The sequence below is a fragment of the Sorex araneus genome, chromosome 10, assembly GCF_027595985.1.
Source record: "Sorex araneus isolate mSorAra2 chromosome 10, mSorAra2.pri, whole genome shotgun sequence".
Lineage (NCBI taxonomy): Eukaryota > Metazoa > Chordata > Mammalia > Eulipotyphla > Soricidae > Sorex > Sorex araneus.
The window spans coordinates 2,132,322-2,152,953 of record NC_073311.1 but is presented as its reverse complement, the minus strand read 5'-3'; the positions used below and the strand labels follow the sequence as shown (position 1 = coordinate 2,152,953).

The 20,632-nt window shown below is 40.7% G+C and overlaps 1 protein-coding gene across 1 annotated transcript in view; it reads left to right on the top strand.

Moving 5' to 3' along the window:
- Positions 1–20,632, top strand: part of ADAM10 (ADAM metallopeptidase domain 10) — a 116,562-nt gene that overhangs the window by 73,023 nt on the left and 22,907 nt on the right. The window contains exons 5-8 of the mRNA XM_055118351.1: positions 431–531; positions 7,562–7,711; positions 11,229–11,321; positions 14,038–14,221. Of these exons, the coding sequence (XP_054974326.1) occupies positions 431–531; positions 7,562–7,711; positions 11,229–11,321; positions 14,038–14,221 (528 nt within the window). The remainder of the gene's footprint in view (positions 1–430; positions 532–7,561; positions 7,712–11,228; positions 11,322–14,037; positions 14,222–20,632) is intronic.

The window sequence follows — 20,632 nt, the reverse complement described above, 5'->3', positions numbered from 1 at the left end:
TCCTGCTTTTGTAGGGCCCAGGTCTGTGAGGCATATGTTAGTGCAACAAGTAGCGACAGTGGGCCCCATTTGTGCATTTATAGCATAGGAAATTTAATATGTTAGAAGGGGAAGTTCTAAATTACAAAATGAAGTAAATTGCAGTGTTAAGATGCTTTATATATTAAAGCAGAATGGTTGGTAAGGCTAAACCCAGAATAAAGAATGATTATTGTTCTTTTTTAGAACCCACAAATCATTCATATGACAAAAATTTAAAGATTAGCGATGTTTTATTGAGAGATAATTTATGAGTTGACCGTGTCTTAAAATGGTAATACATTGCATGCCTTTCTGATGGTACTCATTAATTAGGACAACATTTTATTTAGAAGATACTTTTAAATCTCTAAATATGTGACTGCCATGGCATCTCTTCTTTGTGTTTTAGACTACCCCCATAAGTATGGCCCGCAGGGGGGCTGTGCAGACCACTCGGTGTTTGAAAGGATGAGAAGGTACCAGATGACGGGGGTGCAGGAGGCCACACAGGTAAGGGCTTCAGAGTCTCCCTTCTCTGTTTTGGGCACTGAGAAGATGGAGATGGTTTTGTTTCTGTGTTAAAAATATGTGCTGTAGAATTTCTGAAGAATTCTTACCGCTGCTGGCAACATTCCTGGTTTTTTTTTTTTTTTTTTTGCTTTTTGAGTCACACCTGGCAATGCACGGGGGTTACTCCTGGTTCTACACTCAGGAATTACTCCTGGCGGTGCTCAGGGGACCATATGGGATGCTGGGATTTGAACCCGGGTCAGCCACATGCAAGACAAATGCTCTACCCGCTGTGCTATCGCTCCAGCCCCAACATTCCTGAGTTTTAATGGTCATAGAGGTTTGGTAGCTTGCCTAGAATAAAAACTTGGTGCTGAGATTTGAATACAAATCTGCATGGCTCAATTAAATGTTACATGTCCAATATATGCCGTCTTACCTGTTTCATTGAAAAAACAAAAAGTAATTTAGGAGTCCTGGAGAGGTCGGAGAAGGCTTAAGGAGTAACTTGTGTGGTTGAAATCAGTCCACCTGGTCCCTGAGCACTGCTAGGTGAAATCTGGAGGCCCCAGAGCCCTGGGAGGTGACTTGGGTGCTCCTGGGAACTGCAGGGCAGCCCTTGCTTGGGCATTGCATTGCAGACCTGGTGGCTGACCATCCCTCCGAGGCTTTCTGGGGGTCCTGGACACTGCTCGGAAGGCTCCCATCCAATAAAGAAAACTGCAGTGGGAGCATGAAAACAGCATTTTAGTGTGAACAGGCATTTTGAATAAATTCAAGTATTTATAATAGTGTGAGCATTAGATTGACCAACTCCTTTGGCTTTCTAGAGGCTTCCCATACTTTGTTTGTTTGTTTTGATTTTTCTTTTTGGGCCACACATGGCGGTGCTCAAGGATTTCTCCTGGCGGACTCAGGGAATCGTATGGGATGCTGCAGATTGAACCAGGCTGGCTGCGTGCAAGGCAAGAGCCTTCCGTGCTGTGCTGTTGTTCCTGCCTGAGACTCCACACTTTGAAAACCACAGTGCTTTTAATGTTCCCATTACGTTTTTTTCTTTTTTTTCTTTACTCTCGGTTTGTAGTTATTTAAAACATAATTTAAAATTAATTAACAATTTTAAATGATTAAGCAGTTTTAGGACCGGCACCATAGCACAGCGGATAGGGGGTTTGCCTTGCATGCGGCTAACCCAGGTTGGATTCCTCCATCCCTCTCGGAGAGCCCGGCAGCTACCGAGAGTATTCTGCCCACATGGCAGAGCCTGGCAAACTCACTGTGGCATGTTCGATATGTCAAAAACAGTAACAACAAGTCTCACAATGGAGACGTTACTGGTGCCCGCTCGAGCAAATCTATGAACAGTGGGACTGCAGTGCCAAACAGTTTTAAATTAAGGAAAAGCATGGTAATGTCTCTTGAGTTCCTTAAGTCCCAGAGAGAGCCTTGTGTTGTCTTTGATCTGAAAAGTGCCATAAACAATTTTGTTTTAGGTGGCTCGGTGTAAGTGAGGTTATATTCTTTTATTTATTGATCTTTTGCTAGGTGTCAGAGACAGTCTTAGGATCTGAGAATATATGCCCAATAAAGTGAACACAAATTTTAAAAATTTATATATATATATATATAGCTTGAGAGAGAAACACTTGAGAGTAGTTAAGAAATAGAAGATTCAACATAGGGAGATCCAGTCTGAGAAGTATTTGAGAATAATAATCAGAAATTGGAAAGGTAAGCAGGAGTTTGGTTGATGTAAAAGACAAGAGGGATAATTCTACAAAGTCCAGAAAGATTGAGCAAGGCTGGAGAAGCTAAGTTGCACACACAGAGAATAGGAGACAAATGGAAAGTTGTCAAGGGCCTGGGGATTCACACGAGTGGTAGAGACCATGTGTTGCATGTGTGAGGTGCTGGATTGGTCCCCAGCTCTATATGGCTGTAGGGCATCAAGCACTTCACCATGGTGCACTGGGCATGGTCCTGGTCCCCAAGCACAGCACCGCCACAGCAAAAGGAAAGACTATTGTGGCCATTCTGTCATGTAGTGGTAATAGGCTCTGCTAAGGTATCAGTGGCACAGATGGTTGACATAGTAAGTTTAGAGTGCTAGATAGAATAGAGTTGAATAGTAATGAGATATAATATTTATACATAGTAGGTTTCATTTCTTTATCTCAGCAGTAGATTCAGAAATGTAATGAGGAAGGACATCAGTAATATGACTGTCAAGAATTGCATCAGAGAATAAATGCAACAAAGTGTAAGGTATAGATAAAGAAACTTATAAAAAGCTCTATTGGAAATGTTAAGATTTTTTATTTTAAATAACTGAAGATACGTTTCATATCAATAGGAAATAATACCTGATACCATAAAATACCTATTTTTCTCCTGTATTGTAGAGTTTGTGTAATTTCAGTACAAAAGACCACAGATCTGTTGTTAGTATTTGATGGGTCTAAAATTTATAGAAAAGTAAAATCTAAGAAATAGGACCTATCCAAGGTGGTGAACAGAAAAGAGCAATTTCCCTTACAAATACTAAGACATTCAGTGGTTGACTATGGGGCAGGGATGAGCAGACTGCCCAGAGGAGTGTGATTGGGTGCTTAGGTAATCAGAGCTGGAGGTAAAGTCAGGAAGGTTTTGTTAATGTGGAAATAGGTAAAGCTGTATTTCAATCTCAAACATATATATTTGAAACAAACAGCTTCAGGTAGAATAAAGTATTACATTTTGAAAAGAAAAACTTTGAAACTCCCTTCCTGCCCCAGTTTTATTAAATACCGTGAACCACAAAGTTATTCATAATTGGGTTTTGACTTACAGTGTCCCGTCACTGATCTCACCACCAGTTTCAGACTCCCTCCACCAGAGTCTCTGGGTACTCCCTCCGCAGCCCCAGCCCCAGCCTGCCATCTTGACAGGCATCTTTTAAATTCTGTTGTTAAAGATGGGTCTTGTGACTTCATTGTTGTTGACTCTGGTTTGGATATTTAGCTGTGTCATTCCTAAACATCATTGATGGATCTGAATCCCCTTGACCCCTGCTGCTACTGCTTCTCATCCTCTTCCCCTTCCCTTCACTTTGTTTCTCTCCTTCTCCTTATGCTCTGGGCACTATATATAACCTTTCCCCTTTTAAACCATTGTATTTCATCATACAGTTACTCTGGATGCAACATATAAGTGATACCATCCTATGTCTGTCCTTCTATCTTTCTTTATTTAACATATCTTCTAGTTCCATCTATGTTGCAGCAAATTGCATTATACATACATACATATATACACACAACATACATACATATACATGCATATGTGTGTATATATACACACACACACACTGTATCTTCATGGTTCACTTATCTGTCATTGGACTTCAAGGTTGATTCCAAATCTTAGCTATTATACTGAGTGCTGCAATGAATAATGGTGTGTACAAGTCCTTTTGAATGAATGTTTTTCTGTCTTGGGGGTAGATATTTTGAAGTGGAATTGCTGGGTCATATGTTGCTCAATTTAGAGTTTACTGAGAGCCCTCTGCTTTTCACATAGGTTGAACCAGACAACATTCCTGACAACACATCATTACCAAAACAGGCTGTTCCTAGTATTTTTGATTTGTGCCATTTCCACTGGTGTGAGATAGTAGTTCATTGTTGTCTTGTTGTGGATTTCCCAAGTAATAAGTGATGGTGGACATTTTTCATGTTCCTTCTGGCCATTCGTTGGTCTTTCTCAGAGAGTCCTTGTTCGTTTCCTTTTCCCATTTTTTGATGGAGGTTTTGATTTTTTTGTTGCTGATCTTTGTGAGAACCTTGTATATCTGGATATCAACTCTTTGTCTGATGTATTGACTGTAAATATGTTCTCCCATTTAGTTAGCTTTTAGTTTTAGCCTCTGTTTCTTTTGCCATGCAGAAACTCTTTAGTTTGATGAGTCCCTTTTGTTTAATTTTGATTTTGTTTCCTTTGCCAATGGAATTGTATCATTGAAGATGCCTTTGAGGTCCAGATCTTGGACCATTCTGCCTATATTTTCTTCAGTTTATAGATTCTGGTCTGATCTCCAGGTCTTTGACCCACTTTGACTTGACTTTTGTGTAAGATGTTGAGATTCTGATCCAGTTTTAATTTTTTTTTTCGTTATTTATTTATTTATTTATTTTTTTGCTTTTTGGGTCACACCCAGCAATGCACAGGGGTCACTCCTGGCTCATGCACTCAGGAATCACCCCTGGCGGTGCTGAGGGGACCATATGGGATGCTGGGATTTGAACCCGGGTCGGCCGCGTGCAAGGCAAACGCCCTACCCGCTGTGCTATCACTCCAGCCCCTTATTGACTTTTTTTTTTTTCTTTTTGGGTCACACCCAGTGATGCACAGGGCTTACTCCTGGCTCTATACTCAGGAATTATTCCTGGCAGTACTGGGAGACCATATGGGATGCTGGGAATCGAACCCGGGTTGGCCGCATGCAAGGCAAACGCCCTACCTGCTGTACTATCACTCCAGCCCCCCCAGTTTTAATTTTTTACACATGGTTATCCAGATTTGCCAATACCATTTGTTGAAGAGACTGTCTTTACTCCATTTCTTGGTCTTACTCCGTTTCATGTTCTCAGCACCTTGGTCAAATATTAGTTGACCACGTATGTGGGTGTCTATCCTTATTCTATCCTTACTCCGGTACCATGCTGTTTTGATCATTATGCTTTATAGTATTTTCAGTATGACTTTGGCTATTCTCATACAAGCTTTATTATGAACTTTTCTGAAGAATGTTTTCTGAATTTGAATAGGGATTGCATTGGATCTATATTTTAGATAAAATGGCCATTTTGACAATATTGATTCTTCCAATCCAAGAGCATGGAATATTTTCTAAGATCTTCTATTTCCTTCTTAAGAGTTTCGAAGTTTTGACAGTATACATCTTCTACCTCTTTTGTTAAGTTGGTTCCTATTAACTTGATGTTCTTGGAAACTGTTTTGATTGGGATAGATTCTTTGATCTTTTTCTCCTCTGATTTATTATTTGTTTATAAGAATGTGAATGATTTTTGTGTATTGATTTTGTAGCCAGCCAACTTGCTGTATTGGTTTATTGTTTCTAGATTTTTTATTTTGGTTGTTGATTCATTTGGGTCTTCTATATATAATACCATATCATCTTCAAATAGAGATAATTTGATATCTTCCTTACCATTTTTGGCCTTTTTTCTTGCCTGACTACTATTGCTAAGATAAGAGAGGAGACAGTGGGCATCCTTACCAGATACCTGAACTCAGTGGGAGTACGTTCAGTTTTTCACCATTAAAAATATATTTGCGGAGGGGCTGGAGCGATAGCACAGCGGGTAGGGCGTTTGCCTTGCACGCGGCCGACCCGGGTTCTAATCCCAGCATCCCATATGGTCCCCTGAGCACCGCCAGGGGTAATTCCTGAGTGAAGAGCCAGGAGTAACCCCTGTGCATCGCCGGGTGTGACCCAAAACAAAAAGAACAAAAAAAAATATATTTGTGGGGCTGGAGTGATAGCACAGTGGGTAGGGCGTTTGCCTTGCACGCGGCCGACCCGGGTTCAAATCCCAGCATCCCATATGGTCCCCTGAGCACCGCCAGGGGTGATTCCTGAGTGCATAAGCCAGGAATGTCCCCTGTGCATTGCCGGGTGTGACCCAAAAAGCAAATATATATATATATATATATATATATATATGTATATATATTTGCTTATGACTGAGACTTAAACCTGAAAGCTTTGTAACTCTTCTCACAGTGATTTAATTAAATATATATATATATATATATATATATATATCAGTTAAAATTCTTACAGAGTGTCTACTCTGTAGAGTACCTGGCACATGTGTGATAGGTCTCGTGAGAAGCAAGCACAGATATAATTTTTCTTTTTGAGCTTATGTTCTAGTGAAGTAGTGTAAATTAAACAAATAGCTTCAATAAATTGCAAATTTGTCTGATAGAAGGAAAATGGGTTTGTGGTCTTTGAGGTGGTTTGAGGGTTTTAGACTTGCCAAGTCTAAAGGCAGTGATTAACTAAATCAAAAGAGATTGCAAAGGCCGGTTGAGAATTGGAAAAAAGGCCTGTGTAGCTGTCTGCCACACAAAGAGCTAGAGTTGGTCTGCTAAAGTAATATGGAATGAGAGGAAATTTAACAAGTAAGTAAAAGCTACCAAGCTCATTTAGTGGTGCATATGTAGGACTTAGGGCTTTATCCTTAGGTAATAGGAAGTTATTAGCACAAGGCTGATTTTTTTCTGATTTGCATTTTGAAAATTGTAGTATGGAGAAAAGATCACAGACCAGTAATAAATTTAGACAGATTGCATTGAAACAGTACTTATCACAGGTTATAAGTGATCGTAACTTGGGTGAATCAGAAACATTGAACAGATTCCCTAGGTATTTCAGAGATAAGTTTGACAAGGTTGGGTGATAGATTAACTACCAAAAAGGTTAGAAGATATTAAATGACTATAAAATGATTGTTTATTGAAAGATATGTTTTAAAAGTATTCAAAAGTGAAGGAATTGTTTGAATATATCTCTGTCTGTCTGATCTGGGGCCATGGAGGTGGCACAGTGCTCTGAAGTATCTGTGTGGGGGTTCAGGTTCTTACCCTGGACCCCATGGTTCCAAACCTCCTCCAAGCATTGTTTCACTGCTCCCTCCATTAATCAGTGCTCTCTCTCTCTCTCTCTCTCTCTCTCTCTCTCTCTCACACACACACACACACACACACACACACACACACACACACACACACACACACACACACACACGGGTTCTGGGACCTGGTGGTGCATATGGGTTACCAGGAATTACATCCTGTGAGGGCTGCATACGAGGCAAGTGCTTTTACCCACTCTACTACCTCTGCAGTTCCTGAAGACATTTTACCAGGATATGAAATTTCCTATAATATATAGCTTAACTATTAAGTATATATAATAATGAAACATGCCAGTGATCAGAAATGACTGTTTTTTGAAATTTAGACACCTCAAGAAGAAAATGCTGTTCATGGCCCTGAACTCCTAAGGAAAAAACGCACAACTTCAGCTGAAAAAAATACTTGTCAACTTTATATTCAGACTGACCATCTGTTTTTTAAATATTATGGAACACGAGAAGCTGTGATTGCCCAGGTATTTATAATTTTGCTACTATTTAAGTAGTTCTCATATAACTTGAAAACATATGTTAAATTTTCTTTTTAAAAATTAAAGTTAGTACATTTCTATTTTTCTTTTTGGAAAAGAGTATGCATTTTCGATTGTAATACGATAAAATATGTAGGATTAGATATTTTCCTGTTGTTCAGAATAGAGGTGTAGGATAATGATTTCATGAAGAAAATGACACTGTAGTGTTGTTTCAGAATAGGCATGAATTTTACTTTACAATTTAAAGGAGGGATGGATAGAGGATCCTTCCAGAAGAAGTACTTAATGCCTATTCTGTATTTCCATTTTATTTAACACTTTTAGGTCACTTAATTATTTGCATTTTGTCTTCTTAACCCTTTCCCTTCAAAATGTCTGTTATGTTGAAGATACCACATAGAGTTTGATAAATTTGTTTTATTTAAAGGATTTGAGAATAAAAGAATTAGAGGTGCCACTAGTATAAATGTCGAGCTCGTTTTGATGGTGTTGTGGTAGCTTAGTTTTGGACATATATGAGACAGTTATTTCTTGGGGCTGTTGAAAATGTAGAACAGGAATTTGTAAGAGGTTAGCCTTGAGCTTTCTACGGAAATTAAGGGAATAAGCTATGCAGTAAAACAAATAATTGCCAAACTTTTAACAAAACAGTTGTAGAGGATTAGCCAAAGAAGAAACAAGTTTTAAAGCAAAATGCATAGTTAAAAATGTCATTACAGGGACTGGAGCAGTAGCACAGTGGGTAGGGTGTTTGCCTTTCACGCAGCCGACCCAGGTTCGAGTCCCAGCACCCCATATGGTCCCCTGAGCACTGCCAGGAATAATTCCTGAGTACAGAGCCAGGAGCAACCCCTGTGCATCGCCGGGTGTGACCCAAAAAGCAAAAAAAAAGTCAAACGTATCAAGGAGAATGACTCTAAGGAATTGGTTAGATGAAAGGATCCTTTCACAGTGTATGTGTGTATTGGATAGTCATGATGGACGTGTTAAATATCTTAAAGTTTTTGTCAATTTTGCCTCAGTTCTGGAAAAAATGATTATGAAAAGTAGTTGATTTTTAGTGACCAAAATTATGCATTATGCCTCAATTCTGGAGGGGGAAACAAAAGGACTATGAAATGTAGTTGATTTTTAGTTCCTGTAACATTTGATGATTTATATATTTATCTGGGTGGATATTGGGCCACATTAGGCATACTTAGGTGCTACTTTCGGCTCTGTTCTCATGGAATGCTCCTGGAGGTCCTCAGGTGGACCTGGTTGGGCACAGGGGTTCAGAGGAGGGTCAGCCACATGCAAGGTGAGCGCCTTAACTCCTGTACTATTGTTTAGGTTTGACGATCTTTCAACTCTAATTAAAGTTGTAAGCGTAAAATATTGAAAAAACTGACAGAAGCAGTGAGCTTTCAAGAGACGTTGTGGGGGAAATGTGACTTGAAATGCATGAGGGAGATTGGAGAGACAGTATAGCAGGTGAGATGTTGTCATGCACGTGACCAGCCCGGGTTCAGTATCCAGCACTGGTTTCCCAAGCACTGCAGGGGTGATTGCTGAGCAGAGAGCCAGGAACAAGCTCTGAGAACTTCAGGGCGTGACCTCCCCAGAACAAAATCAAAATTATATGGAGTATTTGGAGAGGAAAGTATAACAGAAAATAAATTGACTAGTTGATATGAAGAAGAAAATGAGTAGCAATTAGGATATAAGAGAAAGAGACATTGATAAGATGCAATGTTCTTAAAGGTCCAGTAAGCAACCTGTAAGGAATAAAGAATTACACTTAAGGAAAGACATGACTGAGGAAGGTGAAAATGGAAAGAGATAGAAAAGAGGTAAAGGGTGAGCAAAGTCAAGGTGAACTCTCAGTGAGTACGAATGTTTAAACCCCTGGGCATGGAGCTGACACAGTGAGGACGGATTCACTAAAAATCAACTACTTTTCATAATAATTTTTTCCAGAATTTAGGTCAGACTGAGATTAGAAAGAAAATTTTTCTAGTGAACCCTATAGGTACTTTCCGAACTTCATTACCAATGATTAGCAGTGTGGTCTACTTCTGAGATTTTACTTATTGCTATCTTAATGTGTGTGTAGTTTTTTTGAAAGTAGTTTTGAAAGCATATATGCACATTCACATAATTGGTTTTAAGAGTGCTGTTTATAAATAAAATTAGAAAGGATATGTGCAGTTTAATGATTTAAGAAGACAGAGTTTAGCTGGGAATCAATGAGGTAAGGAGGCAACTTTTGTGTTTTAGCACTTTAATCTCCTAGAATTCAGCAAATATGGAATGTCTTATTTATATTTTATTCTTTTGTTTTTTTCCTTCTAGAACAAATTTGTAAATTGATAGAAAACTTTCCCTTATGGCACTGCCATTTCCTTAGCACCTAAAGTAGTGCATAGCAAGTGTTCAACAAAACTTAGAGCTGTTTACTAGCACCTAAGCTTAGAAACACTAAAGTTGGAGAATGATGGAGTTTTATCATGTTATTAGGAAAGTTCTTTTAAAAGATTTAAAACTGTTTGTTTGTTGACCACACCAGGCAGTGCCCAGTGGCCACTCCTAATGCATTGTTTCAAGGTGCCCTGGGTTTGTGAAAGAGCCTGTGGGTCACTCTGCCACCCTTGTTTTTAGTTTCATTTCTTCCTCCTCCTTGTTGCAGGGCTGTTTATGTGCCTGATTGTGGTGCTCACACATTGTCCTTATCTGTGGGGCTGGCTCAGGGCTGCACATTAGGCGTGGTGCTCACACACAGGCTGTGGGATAGTTCCCCGAGGTTCGTACTCCTTCAGTTGTGGTGTTGGCACCACTCTTTTCACTGGAGGTCACTCTTTAGCTGACAGGTCCATGTTCTGAGTGTCCTTCTGGGAGGGGCACTGCAGTGCTCCCCCGTGTGCTCCCAGAGGGCTGTGCTTTCTCACGGGTGGCCGAGGTACTCGTGCGTCTGTTTGGTTGTGCTAACCTCCTCTCATGCTCTCTCACACCTGGCTACACTGTGGCCGGATCCTTTGCAGTACCAGGACTGCAGACAATACTGCTGCCAGGCTAGAATAACAGAGCTGCCAGGATCAAGTGTGGTACCACTAGAGAATTGAACTCATGACCACGTGCTTGCAAGGCAGATTTTCTACCCACTGCACTATTCTTCTGGGCCCTGTCAGGAAAACACTCAAGAAAAGGTCTTTGAACTAAGTATAAGAAAGAAACAGAATGTGAAAAGTTCTGGTATTGTAGGATGGATTAAGTCAAAGTTTGTGTGACCAAAAGCAGAAGTGCATCTTTGGATTTTGTCAGAAAAGAGTATAGAAAAGTCATAGAATATCTGCTCAGCCCCACTTCACTCGTCTTATTCATACTTCTAGTTAAAACTGTACACATCTGTAAGTTTGAAGTGGTGGAATATGAAAAATTCTTGATTTGGGAAATAATATTTATTTTCTTTTTTGCATTTCAGCATTGCCTCTAAAATGTTCTTCTCTTTTTAAATCAATAGATATCCAGTCATGTTAAAGCGATTGATACAATTTACCAGACCACAGACTTCTCTGGAATCCGTAACATCAGTTTTATGGTGAAACGCATAAGAGTAAGGAATTTCAATGATTAAAACAATAAGCATCATATCTACCAAAAGAACAATGTTTGCTTTTCACTTCCTTCACTTTAAAGAAGTCAAGTTGTTTAAATTGTGCTTTGATTAAATTATACTGGAGTAGTTTAACTCTTAGCGCGCGTGCACGCGCGCACACACACACACACACACACACACACACACGAGTTTGTAATATAAGAATGGGGTGGGTGAGAGGGAAATGAGCTCTAAATTCATGTGACTTAAGTCTGAACTGTGAAATTGGAAAGTAGAGTGGTACTGCTTTTTGTGCATCTGATTAACGTGCCAGTAGGGAAGTCCTAATTTCAGAAATTACATCTTCGCTGCTTGACATCCCCATAGCGCTTGATGTTATTTCTCAGTTTCTTAAGATTTTTCTTGTGTCATTATGCATCCTATTTGTTGCTCTAGGGATGGGAAGGGAGATAATGGTTATGTAAAATAAGAATTGAGAAAAACTTGAAAATTCATAGTGTACACTAATGTATCTCGAGCCTTAAGAAGTTCTTTGGGAAAGAAACTCATATTTCTGGAAACTAATTGACCATGACATCTTTTGTATCACCATTCACTGAAATTTCAGAGAGCCCCAGAATGCATTTTGAGTGTGTGTTTTAGACCCACAGTGTTGCAGATGATTAGTTTTAATGGTGTAGATTGTAAGTAAGTAAGTGGTCATTACTTACAGAGTAGGACTAATTGAAATATTTTCTAAATGTGAGTTCTTTCAATGCATATTAACTTTTAAGAGTTTGAAATTTGTGTTCCTATTTTTCTTGAAATATTATTGACTATAATTTTAGTACATGCAGTTAAAAACACAGTTGAAGGTATTCAATTTAGGAGTATAATGAAATATTAATTGGCATATTTTAAGGTGAAAACTGTAGATTTATGGTATAAGAATCATTCATAATCAGGTATGTTCATGTATCTTGACAGCAGTGTAAGCCTTCATGAAGTAAGTGGGCATATAAGAGAGGTAGGCGAGGCAAGCTTAGTGGGCAGAGCGATAAAAGGCTAAGTATTAAAGAAGTAGAGAACAAATTTTAGTGCAGCAAATTTTTTTTTGAGTACGGTTATTTGCATTATAAAGAAATACATGTATATAAATGAGACACTTGTTTTCAGGCTTTTACTGAAATTAAAACTTCAGATATCTGTTGAAGATTGTGATCCATTACATGATTGAAATTTTAGTTACATCAGCAAATATTTAATTATTAATCATCTATTTTTAATACGAATAACTAAAATTTAGGTGCAGTTTTACTTGAAGCAATATTCTAATAGTGTCAGGGAATTTTATGTTTATGTTAAGTGGAGAAAAACTAGCTGTTGCATGTCTCTAAGTATAGACTATAGTATGTGTTATGCTTGTTGGATGACTAGACCCAGTTATTTTGGACTGATTATTGTTGAATCAGTCAGATGTTATGAAATCTGGCCTTGGCGCTTGGCCCTCAACAGTTATCTTTGCAGTCCTAAGTAGGACCCTGTGGTTTTACTAAAAGATGTGGATCCTTAGAAGACCTGTAGCTCTCATTTCATCAGTGTTTATATCCTCTTTTACAACATACATACTCAGTAGAATGAGGATTACTGATGCTTCTGAAAAATGCTAGCCAAGAAAATCAGTCTTATATATCATTTTGACTTACTTGGTGGAATCAGAATTTTTCTGGGCCTCAAATGATAGATCCCTGAAAGAAGGCACAGGGTTAATAAACTAAAGCTTTGCTCAGTAGAAATTTGATTTCAAAATTGATTATTCTTCAGATTATAAAGAAGGAATTTGTACCAGGATCATAACTAAGTATCCAAGGAAAGATTGTGTAGGAACTCATCTTGAAAGCAAGAGAAATGAATTGGCAGTAAAAAGAAAATAAAATTCTTGCTCATATCCAGGGAAAATAAATTTGATCTTGCAGTGTGTTGTACTTCACTCATGACTCTAGGCAAGGAGAATCAAGGAAATTATTTGTCTGCTCAACTGACAGCCTTGAGTTCAATATCCATTTTATGTTCAGGTAATTGGAAAAATCTAACTTTTATGTCCTTAGAGTTGTCACCATATGTGGAGATTAGCACCAAAGGAGACTTGCTCAGATAATTAAATTTGAGAAACTGTACTTACTATCTTTATTAGAAGTTTTGAAAGTAGAATTTGTTTTTCTTTTCTTTTTTGGGGGGGCTGGTAAGTCACACCTGGTGATGTTCAGGAGTTACTCTTGATTCTGCCAGGAATTACTCTGGCATTGCTCTGGGGACCTTGGGGTGGTATGCTGGGGATTGAATCTGGGTTGGCGATGTGCAGGGCAAGTGCTTTATTTGCTAGTAGAACTTGCATTTCTATCCCAAGCATTCAGTGCTCATGAATTCAGAGAGCATTGGCTCTGAAATTTAACACGCAGTTTTCATTTCCTTATGCTGCTGTTTCCATCCTTTCCCCTCTCTCTCTTTTTCCCTTCTCCTCCTCTGTCTTCATTGCTCCCCTTCCCTCCCTCCTCTCTTCTCCCTTTCTGTATGATCAGATAAGGGATGAGGATAGTGGGGAGAGCACTTGAAAGAAGTCTTAATTCAGGCTTCATTTTTTCTGGGACTCAAACATTTTGACAGATGAAGAAGGTCAGCAGAAACTTAATATTAAGGCTCTGCTAACTTATTTAAATTATTGTTTGAATTTTAGATCAACACAACTGCTGATGAGAAGGATCCTACAAATCCCTTTCGTTTCCCAAACATTGGTGTGGAGAAGTTTCTGGAATTGAATTCTGAACAGAATCATGATGACTACTGTTTGGCCTATGTCTTCACAGACCGAGACTTTGATGATGGAGTTCTTGGTCTGGCTTGGGTTGGAGCACCTTCAGGTAGTTTATCTAAACATATCTTGACTTGAAACAAAGCAATTTTCAGGACAAAGAGAATTTTATAAAATACAGGAGAAAGTAATGCTTGTATACTGTCTTAATTAAATGATGAGAGTTAGGCAAGATTTGTAGCCATAATGTAACTGCGAAAATACAGGAGTGTGCATTTTATTTTGAAATGAGTACTAATGGGGGAGATAGTCTGATATTTCTACATTGAAATTTGGTTGCTGAAATATTTAACCTAAAGCAACACTTCCCCCAAAGAAAACCCTACTAATTAAAATAAACTTTAAAGATGATCTTGGAAGTTGGGGGTTGGGGACACACATTTTGCTTCTGTTGTGCAGTGAGATGGAGTGAGATCAATAGCTGAGAGAGCCTGCCCAGGAACAGAGGTGATGCAGTGCCCAGGCTTCCTCAGTGTGGTTGTCGGTGCCTGCTCTGTGTGGGGGCATCATGGCCCTGAGACCTGGTATCTTGGGGTAGCTGGGAGAGAGGCCAGTGCCCTTCCCAGTACAGTGAGGAGGTGAGGGACGCACAGTAGTCTCATTCAGAGAAATATAACTCTATTGATTGAATGATGGAGCCTAGGTCCTTTGAATTTAGAGTTTGTCACTTGGAGTTTGACTGATAGTCTTTAGCCTTTTATTTGAACTGTACATGACAGTTTCTAAGAAGAAATTGCATCTTCTCTGTCTTTAAAAAGAATCAGCTTCTGCTTTATCCAAGGTAAGATAGGTGTTCCCATTTCTAGTGCTTGTGAATTCCTGGATTTGTTGTGCACATGCTAACATTAGTAGTCCTGTACTTTCTTTTTTTTTTTTAAATTGAATCACCATGTGGAAAGTTACAAAGCTTTCAGGCTTAAGTCTCAGTTATACAATGATCGAACACCCATCCCTTCACCAGTGCACATGTTCCACCACCAAGAACCCCAGTATACCTCCCATCTCACCCCCGCCAAAGTAGCTGATAATTTTCACTTTACTTTCTCTTTACTTTGATTACATTCAATATTTCAACAAAATACTCACTTATTGTTTGGAGTCGTCCCCCCTCCAGAAAAAAAATCAGAACTGCTAAAAAGGAAGCATTTGATAATTTCTTTTCCATTGCTGAGAATGATGAGATGCGAGGTTTTGGATTTCTGTATTTTAGTATTTTAGTCCAGGGAAATTTCTGCCAGAAATTTCATCATTGCAAAGCTCGTACCTCTCTTTAGTGGTTCTTATAATATGGCGGTCGCCACACTGCCGCCACGTGCGCCCTCCCCTTCCTCTCTCTCCCCCCCCCCAAAGGAAAAGCTGAGAGAGAAAAACCTTTCCTCTCCTGGGGCGGCATGGGGCTGTGGCTTAGTTCACAGTCTACAGACATTTCTGCAAAGAAGCTGCTGGTACCAAAAGTAGATAGGTGGCCTCCGGTATCATGGTCATTCAGCAACGGAGAGGCCACACGTGAGCAGCTGCTTGGGTCACATCTCAGCGGGGAGCGAGTCCTGTACTTTCTTAGACCTTTATGTTTCTTGTTTTCTTTTCACTGACTGGTGGCTAGGCCTGCTTGGGGCCTCTAGGATCACACATCCTGTGTGTGGCAAGGTTACAGGAGATCAAGCCTAGGGTTTGGCACCTGCATGGCATGTACACAGCCACTGAGCCACATCCTCGATGCCTGTTTCCTTTTTAAAACCAGCAGTGGGAATGCCAGGGTTGTGGCTCAGCAGGAAAGCACTTGCCTTGAGTGTGTGAGGCATGGAGTTAGTGGAGGGGTCAGGTGCAAGGCCAGGTTCTACCCCAAGCCCTGCATACCCCCTGTGGGGTGTGGTCCTAGTGGCCCCCAGCACCACAGGGCCAGAGTAGCACCAAATCTTTGGGGTTTAGTGCTGAACCGCTGGCCCAGAGTTGCCAGGAGTTGCCCACAGGCTCTCTGTGCACCCAGTGGGAGGTTGCCCATCCCAAATCCCAAGAGTGAATATCCTTCTCAAAATACCCAATGCCTTGTTCTCTCATGGTTTAAAGTGTACTTAACTTCCTGGTATTCTTTTTTTTTTTTTTTTTAATGTAGGAGTGCTTCTATTTATTCAGCCACTTATTAAGGAGACAGAAGCAGGCATGAACTCCACATTACTTTAAAAAATTTTTTTTTTTTACTGAGTATCTGTGAGATAGAGCATTCCAAAGCTGTTCATGATTGGGTTTCATACAGCGATCCAACACCCATCCCTCCATTGGTGTACATTTTCCACCACCAATGTCCCTGGTTCCCGCCCACCATTTCCCAACACTCCACCCCTCACCCTCAGCCTCTCTCTATTTTTGTGCATTATGGTTGCAATACAGGTACTAAGAGGTCATCGTGTTTGTTCAGGGCATTTTCATTGGGATGGTAAGACTGGAGTAGCTTTTTAACTGGGTGGCAATTTTGGGTTATGGATGTGACTGTTGAGGCTTCCAGAAGTACAGGGAAGTGGGGGAGGTAGCCCATCCCGACCTTGAGAAAGCCTGGAGATTTCAGTCACAAAACCTGCATACCTGAATTTTCAGCAGATTATGTCTCAGTGAGGTCTGTCCTGAGACCGTGGAGTTGGGCCAGGGACATGGCAGTGATTTTTAGATTATGGAAGCAAGTGGCTGCTGGGGACTCTGCTTGGGTGGCCACCAGGCTGATCTGCCCTCCTCCTCTCCTGTTTACCCCAGTCTGTTCAGCCTTGCTTGGGTCTGAGACTAACTACAACTTTTGATTTCTTTCAAGATTTATTTATGGGTCTCTGAAGCAAGGCCAAAAAATGGGCTTGTATAGCTGAGCCAGAAGTGATCAGTGGGCGTGATTCTCACATACCTTATTTTGGCTATTTAATTTCTCAGGAAATTTGGTCCCAAGTTGTTGGGGTCCAGGCACAGCAGCAACTTTGGGGTATCAGGAAGCCTGAAGGCACCATCAGGCTGCTGATGCACTCACCGTGCAGGTACAGGTTGGCCTGCTGGCGGCACTATACCACCCTTTCTGATGTTTTTAATGTGTGAGTTTTATGTCATGTCTGCCTATATCAGTATTTTGGCATACTTGTCCCTTATGATGGTTTAAGTTTATTAAGTTTATTTCATGGTACTTGTGTTGTCACTAGCTTTTACAGGGTCCTCTTCCCTGTATTTCTCTTTCTTTTTTTCCTTTTTTTTTTTTTTTTTTTGGTTTTTGGGTCACACCCGGCGATGCACAGGGGTTACTCCTGGCTCTTCACTCAGGAATTACCCCTGGCGGTGCTCAGGGGACCATATGGGATGCTGGGATTAGAACCCGGGTCGGCTGCGTGCAAGGCAAATGCCCTACCCGCTGTGCTATCGCTCCAGCCCCTCCTTTTTTTCTTTCTTTCTTTCTTTTGGTGGGCAGGGCACACCTGAGACTGTGGGCTATTTCTGGCTCTGTGGCTCTGTGCCTGGGGGTCACTCCTGGCAGTGGGGGCAGTGCAGTGCTGGGGGTGGAGCCTGGGCTTTCTCTGTGCAAAGCATGCACTCACCTCATTGAGTTTCTACCCCCTCTGTGATGGTTTATGGTTGTTTTATTTATTTTTTTCATAAATAATTTTTGTCTCTTTTGTTAAGGTCAGTCTTTTATATTTTAATTTTTTGTTTGTTTTGGGGCCATATCAGGTAGTCCTGGGTTGGTTGTGTGCAAGGCAACCGCCCTATCTGCTGTACTATCTCTCTGGCCTAGTAGTTCAGTTTTTGACTTTGTATTATGAAATTTTCCCCTTTGAATAGTTGGATAGTTTTATCCACAAGTTTTTAATCATCTCTTTCTTTCTTTCTCTTTCTCTTTCCTTCTCTCTACACATATGATGATATTCAGGGACTATTTTTGGCTTTATGCTCAGGGATCATTTCTGCCGGTACTGGGGGACCATATGTGGAGCTGGGATCCAAGTGGCGTTGGTGGCTTACAGTGTTGATATGCAAGCCTCACCTGTACTATCTCTCTGGCCCTGTCCTTCCCTTTATTCATTAGTGTGTATTATAAGATTCATTTGATTTTAGAAAACAGGTAATTCATATACATACATATTACTGTATCACTGTCATCCCATTGCTCATCTATTTGCTTAAGCGGGCAATGCGATACATACATATATCATTTTTATAATAGTGGGTCCACAAAGCATGCTCTTTGACCTAGTAGAATCAGCATTACCTAGAAATTTGATAGAAATATAACCTCGTGACCCTCCTCGTATCTGCTAATTCAGACTCCAGATACAAACCTAACGGTCTCTTTTTTAACAGACTGATCCTCCAGGAAATTCTGATGCAATCTAAGGTTTGAGAGTCACTATATTAATATTTTTGTCTCTAAAGAAGCTTGTGCACAAATGATTAGTGATCTCAGCTAAAAAGGTTCTGCCATTTTTCACTCCAGACGATTACTCATTAGTGGTACTTTGCGCCTGCAGGAGCATGGTTCTGTTCTCTGGAATGCTCGTGCTGCTGTGGCTCTTGGCAGAGACCGCGTTGTGCTGGGCTCTAGTACATGTCCTGCGTGTTTGAGGCTGAGCTTCAGTCTTGTCCCTGGCAGCATAGCAGGGAAGACTCCATTTGTAGAGTAGTTCCATCGTCCTGGAGCAGCTGGGATCACTCCTGGTGGTCTTGGGGGGCATCTGAAGCACTGGAGACCAGACCAGGGTCTGCTGAGCTCAGCAGCACCGTGACCCCTTCCCCCCATGCTGGCCCCTGCCTTGGATTTTCCTGGTGACGAGAGCAGTGCCTCCTGCCTGAGCCCTGCATGAGTCGGACACTCGGTTCCTGGGCTGGCCTGCGGGCACCCATTTCATGTAACCAGGGTACTGGGGTAGCTCCGGTGGCAAGAGTCTCAGTGAGGTTGGAAGTGTGATCCCCATCATAGCCTGTGTTCCGAGTGTGATCCAGCAGCACTGCTGTTGGGCTCTATGCTGGCCCCAGTGTGTGAGGTTGTGTATATATATAAACATGTGTGTGTATGTATGTATATATACATATACATATATAGTTTTGGAGCCATTCCCGGCAAGACTCAGAAATTAATCCTAGGTCAAGTGTACAGCCCCAGTCTTCACGACAACAGTAATAAAGGAGAGATAAGGGGGACATATTCCAGTGCCTAGAAAGGAGTCTACAGAAGCTTCTGACTAGTCTCAGGATTTAGAGACTATAAATTCTTTATATTAGGTAATCCTTTTTGTTCTTAATTTGCTGTACTTGTTAACATTTCTTTTGAAGGACCATTTTTTGCTTTAAGATATGTTCTGCCTACTTATTATTTATCTTAATCTTAGAAGTTAGCCTAATTAATATGGTCTGAGTTCACTGCATAAGATTACTTCTGGAATTCATCTTCATAGTTAGTCCTGGGTGTTTCTACATCCCACCTGCCATTTGTTAAGAACATACTTGAGGTAATTCTTTCAGAAGAAATTATTAGTAATTTTTTAGTTTAGAAGTTTTAGTTTGGTTTTACATATTAATGTAAATGTTAATGTAAATATTAAAAAGGACCTCGACACAGGACTCCAACAATATAATCCTCAGTTTACCAATTAACCTTCTCCATTATGAAGGCCTCTCATTCCAAGGCCAAGAGACCAAGAGAGTCACATGATTAGGAGTCACAAGCACACATTTGGCTTTGTACTCAGGGATCACACCTATTGGTGCGGGAGGGACCATATATGATGTTGGGGATCGAACTGAGGTCAGTAGTAAGAAAGGCAAGTACCTTATTCCTCTACTTTCTCTCCGTCCCCTCAGATAAATAGTATATATTCAGCATAGTAGGTTTTAGATCAGCTGAAATCACAAAATATATTGAAATTAGGTTGGCTGCATGCACGGCAAGTCCCCTACCCACTGTATTCTCTCTCCAGCCTTACAAAAGGTATTATATTACTAGTTGTTTCTCTCTTTCTTGACAGGATTATCTGTTTTAAAGGAAGGACAGATGGGCTGGAGAGAGTTCAGGGATTAAGGGTGCTTTTTGTACATGTGGCCAAGTCCAGTTTAATTTCTGGCATCACTTTTGCTCCCTGAGCACCACTAGGAGTGATTCCCTGAACACAGAGCCAGGGGTAAGCCTTGAGCATTACTGCGTATAACTCAGAAGCCCCAAGTTCTGTTCTCAGTCTTGCAGCAGGTAAGGTATGCAATACCTGGTACCACACAAGGTCCCCAAGACGCCGCCGCCGCCGCCGCCTCCTCCTCCTCCTCCTCCTCCTTCTTCCTCCTTCCTCCTCCTCCTCTTCCTCTTCCTTCCTCCTCCTCCTTCTCCCTTCTTCTTCTTCCTCCTCCTCCTCCTCTTTCTCCCCCTCCCCCTCCCCCTCCTCCGTGCTCAGAGGACCATGTGGAATGCTGGGGATTGAAGTCAGCCTCGTGCAAGGCAAACACCCTA